Below are 21,657 nucleotides of genomic sequence, written 5' to 3'. Positions count from 1 at the left end.
CAAGTACTCCAATTAGTTATATATTACTTTTTCATGCTATCCTCCTTATCTCTTTATATTTTTCTATTTCCCTATTTTATTATTATTATTATTTTTTTTTTTTGCCACATTTTGGGTGACTTATTCAGGTGTATCTTTCAGTTCTCTAATTATTCTTTCTACTGTTTAACTTTTCAGTCAAGTTCTTTTCTTTATATGTCAACAGTTATATTTTTCAAGTCATTCCATTTTTTCCTCAAATTTATCTGTTCATTTCTCATGCCTTTTATTGATTGATATCTTTATGATTCTGTACACATTATTTCTTTAAATGTTATATGCACATTCATTCTGTAGTCTAATTAGACATTTCTAACTTATATAGTCCTAAAATCTATTCATTGTTCCCTGTGACTCTTGGCTCATAACTGTATACCTTCTTGTATATTTGAACTTGAGTGTGAGCTCCTTGCCTGAACTTAATTGGTGGGGGGTCCTTTGGGCCCAATTGGGGATTCTGTAAGTTTTCCTCAGAATATTTATTCCTTCTTGAAGCTAGTAAATCACCAATCAGGAACCCCTTCAGCATCTTTTAGGTCTTGTCTCAATTGGAGAATTCTAGGTTACTCTAACCTCACCTGTTGGATCGGGACTCTATTTTTAGATGGAAAGAGCTGCAAAGTCACATTATTCAAGGAGCATTTAAGAATGAGAAGAATTGTTAACAGCTAATCTTGCAAACAGTCTACAATAGTTTGCCCTCTGACCCCAATTATTCCATTCCTCTCACATACAAATTGCACTCATGGACATTTCCCAAAAGTCTCATCTTAATAATAGTATCAGGCTCAAAGTCCATGATCTTATGTTCTGTATCAGGTCTAGATGCATGTGAGTGTTCTCTGGTGTGGCTCCTCTCCATCCAGAGGCCTGTGAACTAAAAAGATTTTTTACTTGCACCCTACACACTCAACATACAGTGGTGGTACCAGGTCAAGATAACCATAATAGACTTTCATTCAAAAAGGGGAGGAATAAGAAGTTCACAGTAGTCACTGGTTTATAATAATTTTGAAATCAAACAGAAACATGTTGTTAGGTTCCCTTACAAGGCTTTCCTCTGTGCTTGGTTCTACCTCTTAAAATCTTTCCGTCTTTTACATAAAACTATCCTTTGTTTTCAACTGAGTATCTTTTTTAACATACTTCCCTTAGAAAGTTGGGGATGGATCCAGAAGGCTCTTATTTTAAACTGTCTTTTGTTAGTGTAACTCTTTAAAAATTATGGATTTTGTATGAATTTCTTAGGGGTTCACGCCGTATTTACTTCTATGTTGTTTCTTCATTATTTCTTTCTCTTCATTGCTCATCTCTTCACTGTAGCATAAAATGAACTTGCCCTTTTCCATTGTTGAGACTTTATGTTCCTTACTCCTGTATCTGAAACATACTGCTTTATCCTTTGTATCCAGCACTTCACCTTATTAAAGACTAACAAAATAGTTAAAGACTAAGTAGAATGGAGTTTTCTTTTTTTACTTAAACCTCTTAAAGTAATATTTATGAATTTCTGAAAGTGCCTACTTTAGCCAGTCTAGAAGCATGGTATCCCCTGAATGTCAGTATCCTCTTCTCACCTCTTAACCCCAAATGCATGTGATTACCAGTTAATGGTAAGTTCTAAAGCAGGGATCAGCAAATAGTAGTCCATAAGCCAGATCCAGTCAACTGTCTGTTCTTATTTCACCCATGCGAGCTAGCAATTTTCTTTTACATTTTTAAATGATTAAAAACATTGAAAAGAATAATACTGTGACATGAAAACTATATGAATAGAAATTCAAATTACAGTGTCCATAAATAGAGCTTTATTGGAATATAGCCTTGCTCATTTACGTATTGTCTGTGGCTGCTTTCAAGCTGCAATGGCAGAGTTGGGTAGTTGCAACAGAGATGATATGGCCCAAGAAGTCTAAAATATTTACTATCTGGCCCTTTACAGGAAAAATTACTGACTTCTGAGTTAGAGTAGTTAGACAAATGGGCAAAGCTCTTCTGTTTTAGCCCATTCATATCTTCTAGTGTGATTGTTAACCCTGTTATATTTGTAAGAGCTTTAGTCAAGTTGTAAGCCTTACTCCTTCAGCCCAGCCTCTATTTGTGTTGCTGCTCTCAAACTTATTTTATCTAAATACATCTCCTGTTGGTATGTACACTTTTGCAATAATATTTGATATTATTTGATATTAGGGCTCATTACTTCTTTTGTCTTTCTTATAGTATCCATTCTCCTTGCTAGTGCTAAAAGTATTTTATAGTATTCTTTAGGTAAATTTTAAAGCTGTATCAAAATAGAATGATGATTGTGATATGACACAGTTCGTTCAACAGATTATTCTCTTATGCAAGGATCCTTTTTCTACTTTGTCGGCCAAACAAAACCAAGGTGAGGGGAAACATTAGGCAAACTAGGTTTGTAGAAAGGTTTACTTGTAATACATACAAGAGATAAGCATGACTAGAATGGGGGACTCGGCATGTCCTCTGTCTTTACACTATTCACATACACAGTACACTCCCATTGGCAGCGGCTTTGCTTATACAAAGCAATTCTCAAGGGTAAGAGTGAGGTAGATTGGGGTCAACTATTCAAACCATGCAAGTTCTTGCCAAATTGGTAATACTCATGTCCAGGTTTGAAGACATAATTTTCACATCTGAGACAGTCAGTCATAAGGCTGAATTTAGTGATATTTGTAGTCTTTTATTTTTGTACTTTCTGTTAGGACTTTTAAAAGCCATTTAACTTATACTCCCTCTCTCCTCCCCACTAGCTTATTTGGCCCTACTTATAAGACAGAACTTATTGGGTATTAAAGGTGGTATTGTTAGTGTGAATTGTGACTTTCAAAGTAGACTTTTTTAATATATGTCCTTAATTAATGGCACATTTTTTCTGGCTTTATTGGGATTTATTCAGGTATTCTGCATTCCCTTGAAGGTTTTTTGACATTGTTCTGTGGCTGCTGGGTTAACATTGTTGGAGTTAACATTCTGTCTACATACGATACCTTTTATGAACTGCATGTACACTGTAGTGTCTCTTCATACTGATCTCTCCTTCACTTCTCCGTTCCTTCGTAAACCGGTCTTCCCCTCTGTACTTCAGCACACTAGGTTGTCAGGTGGCTCTGCTCTGGCACATCTGCACGTGTTTCCTCTACCAGTCGAAGTATGTACTTTCCAGGACTCAGTTGCTTGTTCTCAAACATCCCTAATGATTGCTCTTGTTATTATAACAAAGTAATTTGCAAGAAGTGATATATGAGTGAAGAAAATATATTAATGACTGTGGAAAGTTGTTTTTATGAAAATTGTTAAATGTTTAGGAACTACTTGTTAAGGACAAGTCCCTAAAGAAATTTCTGTTCAGTGGCCTGTGTAAGACAATTGTGAAAGATTGGGAAGCAATTGTAAAAATTGAGGCTTCTGCACTCTTATTAGGGAACCCACTGTCAAAAACAATAAACCCCATATTAAGAGGTTTGTAAATGAATACAGTATAAGATGTTAATATAAGTAGGTATCATGGGGTTTTTTTTGTTTATTTTCAGTTAATCATTTACTAGGAACAATCACAGGGATGGGGTTGAGAATTTTATTGTTTTATTGGATTTTTTTCAATATCTAGGGAATAACTAATTTATTTACTCTTATAATTGAATTTTTTATACCATGCATTCATTTCTCTTTTAGTTTATTAAATTGTCATTGCTTTTAATTTGCAGTATCACATTGCCTTTCAGCCTTGTTATGTTTTTCTGTGGTCTGTCCCCTATTGCTGTTAAAACTCACAGAGATGTTCGAGGTTTTTTTTTTTCCTGTCTTTTTAGGATGAGCTTCTTACATACCTTTGGGAATCCCAAGTATTTTTTTTATTAGGATGATGTCAACTTTTAAAACCCAGTTTTGAAGTATTAATACTCCCTTGGGTAGATGATAAACTTAATTGGGGAGATATTTTTATTCTAATTTTTTAATTAGAGAGATTTTTAAGTTAATTGTCCCTTGGGGTTTACATCTTGCGAAGTTGAAATCCATTTCATATTTTGAATTCTTACCATGAAGAAATAAATACATAGAGTTAGAAACTAAGTACCAGCTGTATTAGCCAGGATTCAGTTAGGAGATGGTAACTCCAGCAGTTATTTTTACAGTGAATTTAATATAAAGAACTCTTAAATGGGTATTGATGAATACAGAGTGTAAAAAGAGAATACAAAGTATCATGGAGGTAGCAATTACAGTACACAGCTCCTACCCCTAGAGCTGGAGGAACAAAATGAGGAAGTTAAAATTAATAAAACTTAGATGCTTAAAGGAGGGACCCTATGGAGTCTTGACTCAGACCTCTGAGTAGGAAGTACTAGCTAATTGGTGTCTCTGATTGGTGCAGTGAACTGGTTTAAGTGAGTGTTAGAGAAACTGCAAAGTGGAACCAGGTGCTGCTACTGAAACGAGGGTCCTGCCAGAACAGGAAGCAGTCAGGAAGGAGCTTCCAGTCTCTCTCCAGCACCCTCCACTGACAGAGTGTAACAAGAAAGCACTAGAATCTACAGAGAAACGGTTTGCTTAAAACTAGGCCAGGCACCACAGGATATAACATAGTGGCTTTGGAGCCAAAAGACAATAGTTTAATTACTGGCCCTTAAACAACAACTATCTATGAAGTGTACTTTTTATTGTCTGTGCAATACAGGAAGATTTATTTGCATATTTAAATTTAATTGCAAGACCCTCATTTTTTTTGCATTTGCTCTCTCACCACTGCAGCACATACAAATCCTCAGCCTCATTTCCATCATTATTGATATTTTGTGTCATTTAAAATTGCTGTTCAGCTTTTAAAAACCTGTGCATTATCTACGTAAAGGTGAAAACTGAAGCAATAGGTTTGAAAGAAGTGACTTAGTAAACAAGTGGAGAGTGAGAGGACCCAGAACTAACCCTTAAGAAATCCTTTCACCTGTACTTCTTGTATCCTTGCTATTGCATTGAACAAGGGATGGTAGAGCTCTGTTCTTAATTTGGATTTTACTACCAGCCTAGCCTAGTATCCTGTAGAGAGTTAGTCAACTAATACTAAGTATTTTGACCTCTATGAAAGTTGTAGATTTTTTAATACTTTTTTATAAAATAAAATGTCTCTTAAAGTTATGCCTTTGTTGATATCAAAAGAATTATATTTTTCATATTATTTTTGATGCTAAAGTTCTTAAAAATAAACTTTAAAAAATAAATTTTCTTTTAATTATCAGGTGCTTCTAAGGAAGGAGGTGCCGGAGCAGTTGATGAAGATGATTTTATAAAAGCTTTTACAGATGTCCCTTCTATTCAGGTAAGGATACCAGTATATCACCCATGACTATCACCCATATACCTCCTCATATGATTATTTATTATTGTCCCTGAATAATTTTTTTAAATGCATAAGCATAGTTGTTTATAATGATTATCAAGTATAATGTACATAATTGTGTGTGCTATATTTTTATACGACTGGCAGTGAGATAGGTTTGTTTACACTGGTGTCACCACAAACACATGAGTAATGCATTGTGTTATGACCTTACCATGGCTACAACATCACTAGACAATAAATATTTTCCAGCTTCATGATAATCTTACAGGACTACTGTGGTATATGTGGTCCATTGCTGACCAAAATGTCATTACGGGGTGCATGGCTGTATTGTTCTTCACATTCTGATTGCACCACTAGTTATTATTAGATTCATGTATATATACTTGATATTTCATAATCATTGTACATATCATGAAGCAAATTATGTATGCCCATTAAACCATTTATTTCCAAAATTTATTAAGCTCCTAATATGTGGTAGACACTTGTCAAGGTTCTGGGTCTTCTCACTCTCCACTTGTTTACTAAGTCACTTCTTTCAAACCCATTGCTTCAGTTTTCACCTTTACATAGATAATGCACAGGTTTTTATCTCTAAGCCAGACCTTTTTGAGCATCAAAATTATTTCTCCACTGATTTTTTATTTGACATCTCCTTTCAGATGTCTCAGAGGCATTTTAGACTCAATCTGTCTGAAATTGGACTTGTGATCTTGCCCTTACCAACCTACTCTTCCAGTGTTTTATATGTGGAAACAATTACTTAATCAGTTACAAAAGTCAGAAACCTAGGAATCAGTCATTCTACTGCAACAGACCCCTTAGTTGTGTTCAAACTTCTTTTGTTTGTAATACCCCCTAAAAGAATGTTTAAAAAATTATGTATCCCTTCACTAAAGTAAGTTTTTGAGTTCAGCTTTTTCTCCTTGTTGGGGAAAGAAAAGGAGCCTTTTATTATTTTCCAGAGTAATGCATCATAATACGATTAGGAATAGTATAGGGACCTGCCTTTCTTCTGAAATATGGCAGGAAGACCATTATGAAGGGGAGGCGAGAGATAAGAAAAAACTAGCTTGGACGCCTTCAGGAATCATTCTCTAACAGATTGTTATCTGGTTCCCCTTTCTGCCTCTTCAACCTGCTTATGTCCTCCTGCTCCCCTTTCTACCCTTGTTTTGAGGATGTGGTTGTTTGTTTTGTTTATTAAGTAAAAGAAAAATATAATGGCTCATGAGTGTGAAAGCTATAAGTAGGGCAGTTATGATGAAGGTATCTGATACCACTCAGATGTTATCACTGGGACTATTTCTCTCCATCTCTCATTGTTGGATTCCTCTGTATTGTCATCCCTCATGGTCAGCAACATGACTGCAACTGTTTGAGCCTCACACCTTAACCAGCCTTTGTTTTCTGGATGATCCTATAAAAACTTGTGAAAGTCACTCTGATTGAACCGATTTAGGTCTTATGTCCACCTCTGAACCCTGACTGTGATGTAGAGAAATACTGTGTACTCATTGACTTAGGCCTGGATCATCGACTCTTCCCCTGGTCCCCTTTGTACTCTGATCTTGTACGCTGGCCTTCTCTTAGTTTTTTTCTGTCACAGAGCCTTTGCACATGCTTTTTACTCTAGGGAAGGTTAATCTCTTTCCACTTTGCCTATGATGTTCCACTCATCCTGTAGCTCTCAGTTCAAGCTTGACTTTCCTAACACTAGTTCAAAACCCCTATTATATATAGACTTTCACAGCATTGCATAATTCTTTTTGGATGGTACTTTCTATTTGCAATTTTATATTTTATATATTATTTTATTGTTTTTTTCTCTCCCTGACTAGATTATAAGCTCCAAAAGGCAAAGAACATGCCTATTTTTGCATAGTATCCTTAGTGCCTAACATAGTACATCCCTCTTATGTGAATATTTGTTAAGTGAATGGAAGTATAATGGTGTTTTACAAATGGTTGGCTCCAGAGGAAACAAAGCATGTAGCTATCCTGGCCACAATCTAGCATGAGGGGAAGGCAAGAGACTAACTTAAAACATGTTCTTTTGCAATATAAGTGTATAATATGTGTATGAATGCATAGATATGTTATATCCTGAAGTCATTTTGAGAAATTAGGTTGGGTTTTATTAATTAGAATATTTACATCTTGTTTTTAAATGACAAAGCATTTTAAACATTTATTTGAAGTTACTTATGTGCGGAGAAATAGCACAAGGGTAACAGGTAAGGAAGACAAAGCAAAGCATTTTATTTTATCATTGTCTATAATGTATTTCCATTCTCCATGGAATGTGCTAAAAATGGTGCTAGAATGAGAAATAAATAACCTTATTACTTGAAGGTTATTTGAACAACACAGCATAATTTTGATATTGCTTATGATAAGAAGTATTAATGTTATAATATCACATCTTTAAGATCTATTCTAGTCGAGAACTTGAAGAAACATTAAATAAAATCAGGGAAATTTTGTCAGATGACAAACACGACTGGGATCAGCGTGCCAATGCAGTAAGTTTTTTATTTTTTATTTTGTTACCCCTCTCTTCAATGTTCTTATTCAAAAACATGGAAATTCAATAGTAATAATACCTGGTATTTCAGATATTTATGAAATAGAGAATTGATAGGTAACATTTCTTTCTGGAAAATACACTGAGATAATAGGCATTTCTGATTTATAGTCAATTTTCACTGTTTTGCTAATCTCAACCATTTGTTAGTCTCTCCACATGTGCTACTTTTTGACTGACCAGGAAAATGTGGTCTTGGCCTCTCTGTGGGGCTACATAATTTTTTTATCAGTACTGTCCTCAATTCTCACAAGATTTACCAGTAAAGCAGTTCACTTTGCCCACATGCTCAGTATTTTCATAATATTGACATAAAATTCACAATAGTATGTCCATTTGTCTGGCTTTTTTCTATTCTCATATATTTTTCTCTGAATGTGAAAAATAGTTTTTACCCATGGTTTTTTTAAAGTTTGGTATCCTTGAGTTAAGAATCTTTTATTTAGCCTAAATTCCTTGAGAAAATATTGATGAATTTTTAAATAATATTTGCATCAACACAGGACTTTATATTTTAAAGTTTGTGCCTTTGTCAAATTTATATCTGAGGTATCAGATGAGTACCTCAGTGTTCTCAAGAAGCCAGAGAAGGGGTTCTGTTTGAAGACTCTTCTGCTCTGAAAGCTCTCAATTTTTGTTTTGATTAATCAAATATGGCCATTTGACAAACTGACCTTTATGACACTATGAACAAAAGGTAATTTTTCAGCTTCTCTTTGATATGAAGTCTGTATATTTTAAGATATTAAGGTATTTTTTAACAGAATATATTGCTCCAAATTTGTTAATTAGGGTTCACTATTTTTTCTTCAGTTCTGAGATTAGTATGATAAAGACCTCTATGTCTGTAGAGAAACATGACAAATTAAATGTTGTCACTATAAAACACAAACTTTGTACTTGTGATTTTTTGTTTGTTTTACTTTGAAACAACTCATTTAGAAACACAGGTGGTCTTTTTAAATTTTTTTTAAATAAGTGCTGGGTTTATTACAATCAGTAGAACAGTATAGATTATTTTTTAAAAATTGTTTACTCCCTAGTATGGAAACAAATGTTTTCATTTTGTAGTATATTTTTTCTATGTATATGTATTCAGACACATATGACAAGATGAACAGTTTTTACTCCCCACTCTTTTATGAAAACAAGTGAGGTCATACTAGATACATTACTTAGTAACTTGGATATTTTTACTTAACATATCATCCCCATTTGGTACACTTGGCATAGGTATCAGGCATATAATAGTTGTTTAGATATTTGTTGAATACAAATCCATATGTATATATATTCCCTAGTTAAAAAGTACCACGTAATTTATTTTACCATTTCACATTTGATAGACTTTTCTATTTTTCTATTTTATCAATATTGCTGTAAACACCTCACACACATTTATGACAATGATGTTTTTATTTTTGTAGGTTAAATTTTTAAAGTGGGTTGTTAGATAAATAAAGTTTTATTTTAGTAGATGTTGCTAAAGTATTTTGAACAAAGTGTCAGTCATTCATAATCTTATAGTGATAGGATTTTTTTTTTTTTCTGGTACTGGATGCTGTTAAATCTTCATAATTTTTGCCAGTCTGATGGAAGAAAGTAATGTGTCTTTGTTATTTGCATTTGCTTATCATTTTTAAGGCTTAGCATTTCATATATTTATTTTGCCTAATTTAATATTGGGTTAATTTGTCAGGGTTTTTTTCCATTTTATTTTCATTCTTTGTATTGTGGTTATATGTTGTAGGTAATTTTTTCTACCTTATTGTGATTTTTGTTTTGTTTTTAGTTAATCCTGTTTAGATGCCTTCTGGTTTCTCTTATACTTATGATAGTTTCCCTTCCCTGTACACCCTAAGATTATGTACCTATTTTTTCACATCTTTTCTAGTATTCATAGTATTTTATTTTTGCTTTTTTATCTTTATCTGGTTTAATTTTAAAGGTGTCTTAAAAAAATTTAGAAAACATCAGTGTTTAATGTGAAATTGCACATAATAATAATAGGTATGATAGGTAGACTTTTAGCTTCTGAGTATGTGTGAGCATGGAAGTGCACCTGTGGGTATCTCTTTTGATTGATGTACTTTTATATGGAAAACATTTGATAATCTTATACTAAAAAGTAATGCTAAAGGCATTGAAATAGGGAGAATGCTATTTGTTTCACAAAGAAAGAATGATAATGTTAAAATATTGACATGGTGCTACCTTAATGGTTGGTCCTTCAGCTTCTATACTTTTGTTATGGATGAATACAGTTTCCAAAATTTGGTCTTTAAAAAAAAACTCCTTAATAGATAGTGGTAATGGTTGCACAACGTTTTGAATATACTTAATGCCACTGAATTGTATACTTTAAAATGGTTAAAATAGTAAAAATTTTTGTTAATGTATATTTTACCACAATAAAAAGACTTCCTTAATACTTTAAAATTTACTTATCTGTTCATACATTACATGTCTGTTATGCATATACCAAATCTATAATGTTCATTTCCAGAAAGCTTTTTTTTTTGGTTTGCATGTTTAAGAGATATTTAATGCTATTAAAATGTCTGAATATAGTTACATAAAAAGTTATTTAAATGTTATTTTAAAAATTTATTTAAATAATGATATTTAGGTAGCCTTTTTTTTTTTTTTTGCATTGCCACTTTTTTGTCAGTAATGAAAATTCTCTTTATTTCAGCTTAAGAAAATTCGATCATTACTCGTTGCTGGAGCTGCACAATATGATTGCTTTTTCCAACATTTACGATTGTTGGATGGAGCACTTAAACTTTCAGCTAAGGATCTTAGATCCCAGGTGGTTAGAGAAGCTTGCATTACCGTAGCGTAAGTGTTTCTTTTTGTAATAAGTATTTTTTATGAAAGACTTTAGTACTCATTGATTCAGTGCTCATTAAGTAAAGCAGTAGCAGGGTAGTCTCAAAAAAGCATGCATGTGATCCAGAAATTATTTTTATTATACATAAGTATTCAATTTGTGTAATTAAAATTTTTTTTCTTAACAGCACTTTATACCAACCTTAAAATGTGCTTATATATCTAAAGCCTACTAGTGGATTTTTGGTCACTAGCCACCCTATGAGTATAAGAAGAAAATGAATAGGTCTGAGAACTGGCCATATTCAATTTTCTCTATACTAATTTGGATGTTACGCTCTCTATTTTTGATATTTTAGCAATTATTCTGAAATTACAACATACATCATTAACTTATCAAAATCTAAACCTATTCTGTATATTTATATTCTTCTAAAATTCAAGGGTAATAGAAAACTTAAATTTCTTTTGCCACTACTCCCCACCTGAATAAGTTTGTTGTATATGTTGTTGTATAAGCATTCCTTTGAAGATAGGGAACACACAGATGCCTGCTATTATTTCTAATCAGGATTGAATTAGATGTTCTAGGCAGAACAGGAAAAAAATAACCCAGGTCATAAAAACTATGAGGAATCAAGAAAGGAGAAAAAACTGGTGATAAAATTATCCATGCAGAAAACCACAAGAATCTGTAATAAATTATTATAATAAAGAGACTTTAGCAAGATTGTGAGATACAAGTCAGCATACCAATATTCCAAAGTAATAGAATATTTCTTGATAACAAAGCAAAAATACCCAAAATATAACCTTGAAAAATATTCCATGATGAGAAATCTACTTCTGGCCATGATACAATATTGGTACAGAACTAGCCAGCCCTCTTGCAGAAAACTGCACAAAATATGTTTAACAGCTATTTATAAATAATGGACAGCAGGCTGAGAAGAACTGTGATTTTTGAAAAAAAAAAAATCGGTTGAGCAGAATTACTGCACAGTTTTGATCTAGAGGCACTTTCTGGACCATGGGGAATGGATGGAGAACCCAAGCAGAGCAAGGCAGTCTCAGTGAGTTGAGAAGAAGCAGAGACTGGAGTTTCTAAAGGGTGAAGTGGCTAAAAGTGACAGTGTAGAATACTGGAGAGAAGAGAAAGACATGGAAAAAGAGCTGTAGAAATCTTCATAGAGGATCCCATGAGTTTAGGTGAATACTAATCTGTGCATGTGAAAGTATGTAGCTCCCTGCAAACTGGAAAGAACTGCTGGAAGCTATAAAGAAAGCAACAATTGTCAGAGCTTATATGGGCTGGGAGGGGTTCAAGGTCTGATGAGCCAGAATGAAGAAACCTTCTTGTACACCCAGGGCATTCACTTGGGACCCCAGAAAGGCCATTGTGTAGGAATAGTACTAAACTAGCTCTAAAGTCAGGCTACTCTAGACCTTGCTCCTCCCAGAAGTTTATATAGATGAAGCTGATTCCCAAGTACTGTTACTTGCCCCCAGAACAAACTCACACTCTTTTAAAGGAAGAAGACATCTGGACACACAAAGCACCTCACTGCTTCTGAGTAGAGGTTCCTTTTTGCCTGTAAGACACTGGGAAACGAAGTATAGCCGAGCACTAGTAAATAGGTCTGAGTACCTCGTTGAATCAAGAACCTGAATTTTTGGATCTAACTGTATCCCAATCATGTATTTTAAGTAGGATATCAATATATAGAAATTAACCAATACTGCAAACATTGTCAGAACTGTGAGTGATTACAGCTTCCTGAGTGTTTTAAACCATACAATTAACAGTGGAGTTAGTTTTTTAACTACAAATTTAGAGAGAAGACAGATGTCCTAAGGGTCACCCAACTGACTAGTGATAGAGTTGTATTTTCAATCAAGAATTCTCAAATCCTACTCCAAAGATATTAGGGAGTATTTGTAACTAAAACAGTGGTGGTACCATTAGTAGAAATAGAGAATGTCTTGATGGGTATTGTTTTGGGTAAGATTTGGAACTTGTATATAAAATATGTTGAATTTAAGATTTATGTTGGGGCATTAGAATGGAAATACCTGTGGATAAAGATAGGTAAATGTCAGGGCAATCAGAGCTGAATGTTTTACCTGTCATTTTAATGGTTAAATTCTGAGATCAGATAGCTTTTCCAAGAGCCATTGCCAATAGATGGTAAAATGCCAAATTTCACCTTGGGACTAAACAGTTAAACTTTGGGAAAAAGAAGGAAATATGCAATATTTGCATTTTCTTTTCTCTCTTTTTGTTTTCCTTTTCTCTTTTTTTTTTTTTTGTTTAATCAGTTAGAATTGATTAAAATAAAGATTTTAAGTTAATTTAGTAAAAGAATATTTTAAAGTTATATGATCTTATATTTAATGTAAAACTATTTTTTAAAGCATTTTTGTCTTCCTTTGTAGCCATCTTTCAACAGTTTTGGGAAACAAGTTTGATCATGGCGCTGAAGCCATTGTACCTACACTTTTTAATCTTGTCCCCAATAGTGCAAAAGTCATGGCAACTTCTGGATGTGCAGCAATCAGATTCATCATTCGGGTAGGTTCTGTTCTGTTCTGTTCTTCTGTCTTCCTCCCTCCCTCCTCACACCCCCTTTTTTTCAATGTACTTAAGTAAGGCATTGGTTTTTTATAACCCCAAGAAAAAAATCACTTGAATTTATTTCTCATAAGCAAACATGGTTATTACAGTTATTCTAGAACATTTAAATAATACAGAGGAATACAAAGTAAACATGCTTGCATACAGAATATAATATACCCCTATGCACATACATATATGTGTGTGATGTTTCTCCTCATCCATATCTTGAAGATGCCCAAAAGAACAGTTAACGAAATAGATCTCCCCCTTTTGAATTCTGCTCTTTTGTAACTAAGCACTCTAGACATTTAGACTTTTCCAAACTTCTGTTCTGTACCTATATAAACTAGATTCACTACAAAATGTAAATGTTGTGTTTATATTTTGCATATAAATAATGTTTTTAACTTGTTTTTTAAATTTGACATACTTGGGCAGCTTCCCTTGTTTATACATGTCTAAATCAGTTCTATATTAAAGAACACAGCATTAAATTTTCTTCACCAATCCTCTCCCTGAAATTTATGGAGACCTTTTTCTCCATCTGTTTCCAACATTTTGTATTAGCTGTCTCTTAAAGGCTTTATAATTTAATAAGTGGATTTCTATTTCATATTCTTCTTTACATTTCTTTGATTAGTAGAGATGCTAGATATTTTTTTCCTTTTATAATTCTTTTATGAATTGCCAGTTTATACTTTGCATTTTTCCTCACTGATTTCTAAGGCCTTTTTATATATTATAAGTATATTAATTATGTTTACATATGTTGTAAATATTTTCTACTAGTCTGTCAATTCAAATATTGTTTAAGCTATTGTGTGTTATATATATAACTTTAAAATTTTTATACATTGAGATTTTGTGTTTTCGTTGTAGTTTAAATGACCTTCCCCATTTCACAATTATAAAAATACTCAATTGTTTAAAACTTTTATATAAATTTTGCTTTATATATTTAGATCTAACTGTATTTTATTTCTGTGTGACATACGGCTATCTAACTTGATTTTCCCCTAGATAAAAAACCAATTTACCCAGTGGCCTGTAGTGAACTATAGTTTAGTCTTCCTTTGAAATGCCACTATTTTCATATAGTAAATTTTCATAAATATATGAGTCTGTTTCTTAAATGCCTTTTTAGTTTCTTTGATCAGTTTGTCCTTTTCTGTTAAAGAAATGATCTTTCTTTCTAATGCTGCTCTACCAGAAGGATTTTTTCCACAATAAAATCCAATGCCAATTAAAAAAATCTATGAATCTATCCATGAAAAAGGTCCTTTTATCCTGTTTGAATATATTTTTTAAAGTTCTCTAAATCTCACACCTTCATAACAGAACTGAAAAATAGTGAGAATTATTGAGATCTTTGTTCATCCCTGGGTATAATGGGAGTACTTTAAATATGATGTTTGGTGTGGATTTCTCTGGATACTCAGGTTATAGAAATTTCCTTCTATTCATATTTTGCTAAATTTTGATCAGGAGTAGATGTGGAATCTTATTAAATATCCGTTTAACATCTTTACAAATACTTCTCTTTTCATTTATCTATTGTACATTCATGAACTAAATTCTACATTACCATGGTACATTATGATACTCCTAGATTGAGTTTGCTAAAGTTAAGATTTTGGCATTTGTTTTAATATATGCATCTTCTGTAGAAATTGTATGTTTCCTGTTTTACATATATTGTTATTACATTATTCTTTTTTTAGGGTTTGCTGACTTTAGAACTTATCAGATAACAACTCTAATGCTTTAGGTTGTATATTCTTGCAACTCTTTTGAAGTGTTGCTCATCATTCGTATTTTCTCAGAATATCAGCTTCATATAGATTTTAAGAATATTTGACAAAATCGTATACTGTAGTCTCTTAATTGTTTAAAAAAAGTCTGGCAGTGTGGTTATAGTGCCACTTTTTCTTATTATAGTATGTTCAGTTTTTTTTACCCTTGCCAGAGGCATTGTTATGGCTCTTTTATAAGCTTCAAGTTTTAGTTTTATCAGTTCCAGTGTAGGGTTACTTGTTTCTAATTTAGTTTTATACTAGAAAAACTTCTGTATTAAAGGTTCTTAATTTCTTTCCTTGGCTTGTTTTGGCTGCTTTTTTCTTTTCTTTTCTTTTCTTTTTTTTCCAGATTTTTATGATATATCCTTAGATAATTTGTCATAGTTTTTGTTGTTTAATGTTATAAGGCTGTAGGTTTCCTTTGAGTTTGACATTGGAGCATCCCAATGATTTAGATTTACCACATTTTCTTTATATTTCTTGATCATTTGTAATTTCCATGTCAGCTTTTTTTTTTTTATTACATAATGATGATACTGTTTATATTTGCAGATGATTCTTTTCTTGCTCTTATCACCATTATATTGTAATTTCATGATATTCTGATGAGACAGTTTGGTTCTAGGATTTCTTTTTTGGCAAATGCTTTGACTTTTATTGGTGTCTTAGTAAATGATAAATTTATATAGGTAGTCTTTTAGCATTTGTAAAATATGGAATTCATTTACAGAATATAATACTTTGTATATCACTAAATTGAGCTCAATATTCTCGTTTTTGACAATTCCATTTTTCTAACAGTTCTTTCTTTATGTACTTTGTGTGTGGTCAAAGTTTTTAACTATTACCATTTTAAATAGTTTTTTTCCAATATTCTGTTTTCTGTTCGTTATGCTTTTTTCTTACCTTTTTCTTATTTTCTGAGAAGTTCTTTATTTTTTGTCAGTGTCAAGAATGAAATCTGTTTTATTTCCCCTGCCTTTGAAAAAGTACATATTTTATCTCATTCATGTCCTTTTCCCACTTAACTGTTAAATTGAACAAAGACTTTTTGCTGTTCAGCAATTGACATTAACTGCGGGTTTTTACTGCTTTCATTCCTGGCCAGTGTTTACTAATAAACTCTTACTTCTTATTTTTTAATTGGTACTGGATGATTTTCATTTGGTTTTAGTGTGTTCTTAATTTTCATGTGTATTTAACTTTGAATGTTTCAAAGTGGCTTTTCTTTGCCTTACATAACAAAAATTAGACTTTAGTTTCACATTCCTTTTTCTTCAGAATTGTTTTCTTTTACCTCACAATTGTTTTTTAAGTTTTTATTGTTTTCTCTGAGAAGTGAAATATAATTTTATTCTTTTATAGAAAAAGAACAAAAACAAGAAAACGTTAGGAAGCTTTATAAGATAGTCTCTTTGTGTTAGTTTTCACACATCAGATCTAGGAGTAGATCATGCAATGGATAAAAATTTCACCAAAATGAATTTTCCTTAAATTTATGTTACTTTTCATGGATCAGTTATTTATTGCTTCTATTTGCCTTGCCACATTTTTTTCTTTTGTTACCCTTGTTATACAGATTTTAGAACCCTCAATGTCATTTGTCACACAGCTGTATATGTTCTCAGGAAAAATTCCATTAAATTATACTTACTTGACCGTACCCATTTTGCCATTCTTAGGCTTTACACTTTGTACATTTTTTTCAAATTGTTCATTTTTCATGAGCTTGTCTCATTAGTGTAGTATTCTATCATCTCACTGAAAATATAAATTGGGTGTTTTTGTTTGTTTTATGTTACCTCCTGTTTTGTGTATTTTGTTTGTTTCCTAGGGGACTACCTTTTTAGATTGCTCTATTTGATTCCTAATTCTCTTTAATTCTAGAGATTTTTTTTTTCAGTTGTCAACTTATATTAGTAAATTAGTCTAAATTGTTCTGACTTCGTTTTTGCTTGAATGCTTCATCTGTAATTGTAAGGGTAACGTCTTATTTTCCTTCGGTACAGTGCTTCTTGAATATGGAGTAGCAGTAGTTAGGTTAGATTAGACTCTCTCCCTACCCCTGCCATCGTGTTGGCTGTGGGTAAATGAGCAGTAGGGTCTTGGGGAGGTTTTGAGAGGAGGATGGTAATGAAAGATGGTGGTGTGTTGTGGCTGGGCAATCTACTTGGGCTTTAACACCATAGTAATGCTTGAGGAATGAGTTCTTCCGGATGTTATAGGGGAGCGGGTCTATAGAGCCCCTCCATGCTGAATGTAACAGTTGGATAACATGCAGGTCAGCACTCTCTTGCATTACTCTCGAATAGCTTCAGGGGTTGTTTCCCTCTGTAGTAGCTGAATAAAGTGTTCTCTTTTATTTTGGTTGAGTTAGCTGTGGCAGATACTTATGTGCCACGTATGTTCTCCTTAGTGGAAGACTAGTTTCCCCCATACTCGAAGTGCTGTTGGCAGATAGCCTTCAGCTGCTAGCCTCTTCAAGGGTTATCTCAGCTGCAGAAACCCTTTCTCAAGGCCTTGCCCACTCCTGGTATGTCCCACATCTAATAACTGATGAGTGTAGAAGTGTAAAGATTTAACCATCCTGGACCAATTCGAGACTACTCTGAAGGGCCATTTTAGCTCTACAACTCTCTAATGGCTTTGGGCGAGGATATCCTTGGTCCATATCAGAGATGGATTTCTTTCTCTGCCCACTCTGCCTTCCTTCTCATCCCTGAAGAGGTGTTGATCCCAAGGGCACTGCATGCTAAACTACATCTCAGAGTCTGCTTCCTAGGTAACCCGGCCTATACAGTTAGCTCGAAAAATAGAGATTTAGAACATCAAGTATGTATTATTTGGGTTACAATTTTATTCTTATGTCTGTGTTGGACTTTTTAGTTTTTTATTTCACTAAAGAACATAAGAATTACTAGTAGAAGTCAGAAGATTATATCAGTGGAACTTCATATGAATTCTAGAGAGTTATGGTTCAGCCAGAATGAAAATTCAGTTAAAATCACCATTTAAAAGTGCATTCCCAATAGTTAGGTATGTAGATTTACTCTGATTACTTACTTTGATTACATAGCAGTTACTGTGTTCTACCAGCAGGAGCCATGGCACTTTAGAAAATATGACAGATACATGTTCAGTTCCTCTTAGTGCTTCCTCCCCAAAATGTACACTGTCCTAACAGTCCTTTGCAGTTATACACTTAGCTTGTCTTTATTATATATTATAGCCACACCTGTCCCTCTGAAACTATTTCATTATTACTATTTAATTTTGGAAAACTTTTTGACTGGTCTTAATTTGTTTTAAAATCTGGTTTTATGATCTTTCCCTCCTGCACTAATATAACTAAATACTTGAATGTAAGGTAAATCAAAGAAGGTTGACTGGTCTTAATTTGTTTTAAAATATGGTTTCATGATCTTTCCCTCCTGTACTAATATAACTAAATAATTGAATGTAAGATAAATAGAAGAAGGAATTATGTGACGTGTACAGTATTTTTCAACCTTTTCTAAACATCTTTTTCAGCATACTCATGTACCCAGACTTATACCTTTAATAACAAGCAATTGCACATCAAAATCAGTTCCTGTAAGGAGGTAAGTTTTGAAAAAAAAAAAAAAATTTTTAGTATGGATTTAATATTGCATTATATTTAATTCTTAGTCTGGTACAATAATTAGTTAATTTCTTGCCTGCTAGAAATCTTAATAAAAAAATTTTATTTATGGCCTATAAGAGAAAATGAATGAAACAATTATCATGGCCACCTACATTTCTCAGTTTTATCATATTATGCCTTGGTTTAGTTGAGCCACTGGTTGCTTAGTTTTCAGAGAGTATCGAGTCTAGAGTCAGGCCTCAGTAAGAGTCCTACAACTGCTACTGATTGACTGTCCTACTGTGGGCAATTATTTAACTGCTCTGAACCTCAATGTCTACATTTATTAGTAGGTTTAATGATATCAGCCTCATAGATTTCTGAGAATTGAATGAGACGCACATTAGTAGGATTGAACATAATGTTTAGAACAAAGTAAACAGCCGTATCAAGTCAGTCAGTCTCTCTCCTTATAGTTTCTACAATTTTTAATACTACCGCTGTCACCATTGTAATAAAGACAGCAAAAACAAGATTTGTGCATTTCATGTTTAGGAAAATTATAAAGAACTCTTTCTTTTTTTTTAAATTTGATAAATATATTTATTTAAATACTTTGAATGTTAGGAAGAAGCTGAATAAGACATCATTATTACCTTTAAGTGGTTCACAGTTTGGGCGACAGTTATTTCATCACTTCTCTTCTATGTCGGAGGTCGACAGGCAACTGCTTGCTGTTCAAATCAGGCCAACAGTCTAGTTTTGTGCAACCCACAATCTAAGACTTTTTCCTACATTTTTGAAGGATGGTTAAATGGTAGAAAGCAGAAGAATATGAGATAGAGACTGTATGTGGTTCCTAAAGCCTGAAATATTTACTATCTGGCCCTTTACAGAAAACGTTTACCAATTTCTGTCTTACATTGACGAAAATGGTAGCTGGGGAAATGGGAATGGCACAGAGAAGAGAGAGTCAGGAAGTGCATTAGAGAATTGCCTTGAAAATGGGAAGCAATTCAATAATTGTAGGAGAAATAAGTGAGGTATAACCTAAGCAGAGATGTAAAGCTGTGCCACATGCTGCACAGCCATCAGACAGGCCACTGAGGCCAGAGCACATGACAAGTGGAAGGTTTCACTAGGAGAAGAACCTGTTGCACTGGCAGAGAAGGGGTTGGGAGTAGATTGAAGTTACAGTATAGTGGGCTTTGAATGTCATGAAGAGAAATTTTGACATTGTTCCATAGTTTGACAGTTTTTGGCGAAGAGTTAATGTCATCCATCCTAGTTTTTATTCCAGCTATGAACAGTGATTAAAAAGGCACACTGAGAAGCATTGATTTAATTAAGTGGGAATTCATATAGCTCATTGAAGAGAGGCAGCGTCTGAACTAGAGTTGTATTGATGATAATTGATTGAAGGAGATTTTATTCAGTTATTGAATCAAGGGATTTTAAGTGTAGAAACGAGACTTGATAATTGGGTATGGATGAGGGAGGTGATGTTAAGTGTTTCAGACTGTGAACTCTGGAGTCAGAATGCCAGGGTTTAAGTTTATGCTCTATGACTTTGGATAAGTTAATTTAACCTCCCCCTTTCTCATTTCCTAATCTGTATGATATGGACTCAAAAAGTGAATTTGAGAGGATAGGAATTCCTTTGTCCTTTTTTTTCCCATTTTAATTTTAATGTTATTATTCGATCAGTGTAAGTTACTATGAAAGATACAAACTGCAGTTAAATGTAGCCCCCATATATTGTTTTGAGTGCATATTTTAAGGCAGAGAAAGAAAATCTAGACTAAACCAGTGAAAAATTGAATTCTAAAAACAGATTCTCCCATAGTTCATGTCAGAAATACCAATGTTTTCTTTTCTTTTATTACATTAGTTTAATAACTGAAATTATAAAAGTACACATTTTTTCGGATAAAGTGATAATTTAGCAAGAAGAAGAACAATAGTATCTTGCAGCAGATCTTTAAATTCAGTTTTTAGCTAAGTTAATTTTGAAGTCTGGCTTGTTCTATCTAAATCCAGAAATTATAGGTATTTATTTAGATTTATAAATCATATCCCATTTATTCCACATAAAAGATATAACCCTGTCCTTGTCTACAGAAACAAAGAAAGGAATAAGGTAAGAGAGAAAAGATTCTTTATTCATCATAACAAAATCAGATTCCTATTTGATCCTGAGGAAGGAGAAAATATGTATAATATTTAAAAGAGGTGTGTTTGTTTATGTGTATTTCAAAGGGATAGATTTCTGAAGTAGTGATTTCTTATTTGGAAAGACAACAGACATCTTTGCTTTTAAAAAGGAAGGTAAATGAAAGAGGAAGAGTTAGTATTAGGTGATTTCTAAGATCCCTCCTAGCTTTAACATTCTATGAGTTCGGGTTCAGATTATACATTTGAGTTGTAAGTACTGGTTATTTGTGTTAAGGAGAATGAGATAACATGCATAATTAAAATCCATAGATCATCCCCAAACCTCATTTTAGCCTAAAATTTATTATAGTCAATACCAAATGTGTATACCTCTCTGTGTACATGTATGTGCGCGCACACATGTGTTCAGGGCATCTGTACTTGGAGGTTATGGGAGTGAGGCAGTGCTGCGTACCTTGCAATAGGATGCTCAGTCTTTTTGTGTCCTACTAGGAAATGTAGATAACAGCTTCACAGATAAAAACTACCTTTGTGTTCTCCGTAGTTCAGGAATTCATTAGAATAAGAGGGCTGTGATTAGCCCTCACTATGCCCTTTGGAAATTCTCTTCAAATAGGCATTTATTCTCAAATTTTCCTATTC

The 21,657-nt window shown here is 33.2% G+C and overlaps 1 protein-coding gene across 3 annotated transcripts in view; it reads left to right on the top strand.

Moving 5' to 3' along the window:
* Nucleotides 1-21,657, top strand: part of CLASP2 (cytoplasmic linker associated protein 2) — a 149,675-nt gene that overhangs the window by 54,167 nt on the left and 73,851 nt on the right. For all 3 annotated transcript variants that reach the window (XM_023535014.1, XM_011363366.2, XM_011363291.2), the window contains exons 9-13: nt 5,298-5,377; nt 7,837-7,929; nt 10,687-10,832; nt 13,260-13,395; nt 18,768-18,838. In XM_023535014.1, the coding sequence (XP_023390782.1) occupies nt 5,298-5,377; nt 7,837-7,929; nt 10,687-10,832; nt 13,260-13,395; nt 18,768-18,838 (526 nt within the window). The remainder of the gene's footprint in view (nt 1-5,297; nt 5,378-7,836; nt 7,930-10,686; nt 10,833-13,259; nt 13,396-18,767; nt 18,839-21,657) is intronic.

The sequence above is a fragment of the Pteropus vampyrus genome, unplaced genomic scaffold (genome assembly GCF_000151845.1).
Source record: "Pteropus vampyrus isolate Shadow unplaced genomic scaffold, Pvam_2.0 Scaffold1, whole genome shotgun sequence".
Classification (NCBI taxonomy): domain Eukaryota; kingdom Metazoa; phylum Chordata; class Mammalia; order Chiroptera; family Pteropodidae; genus Pteropus; species Pteropus vampyrus.
The sequence above is the reverse complement of the archived record's forward strand: the minus strand, read 5'-3'. Positions and strand labels throughout refer to the sequence as shown.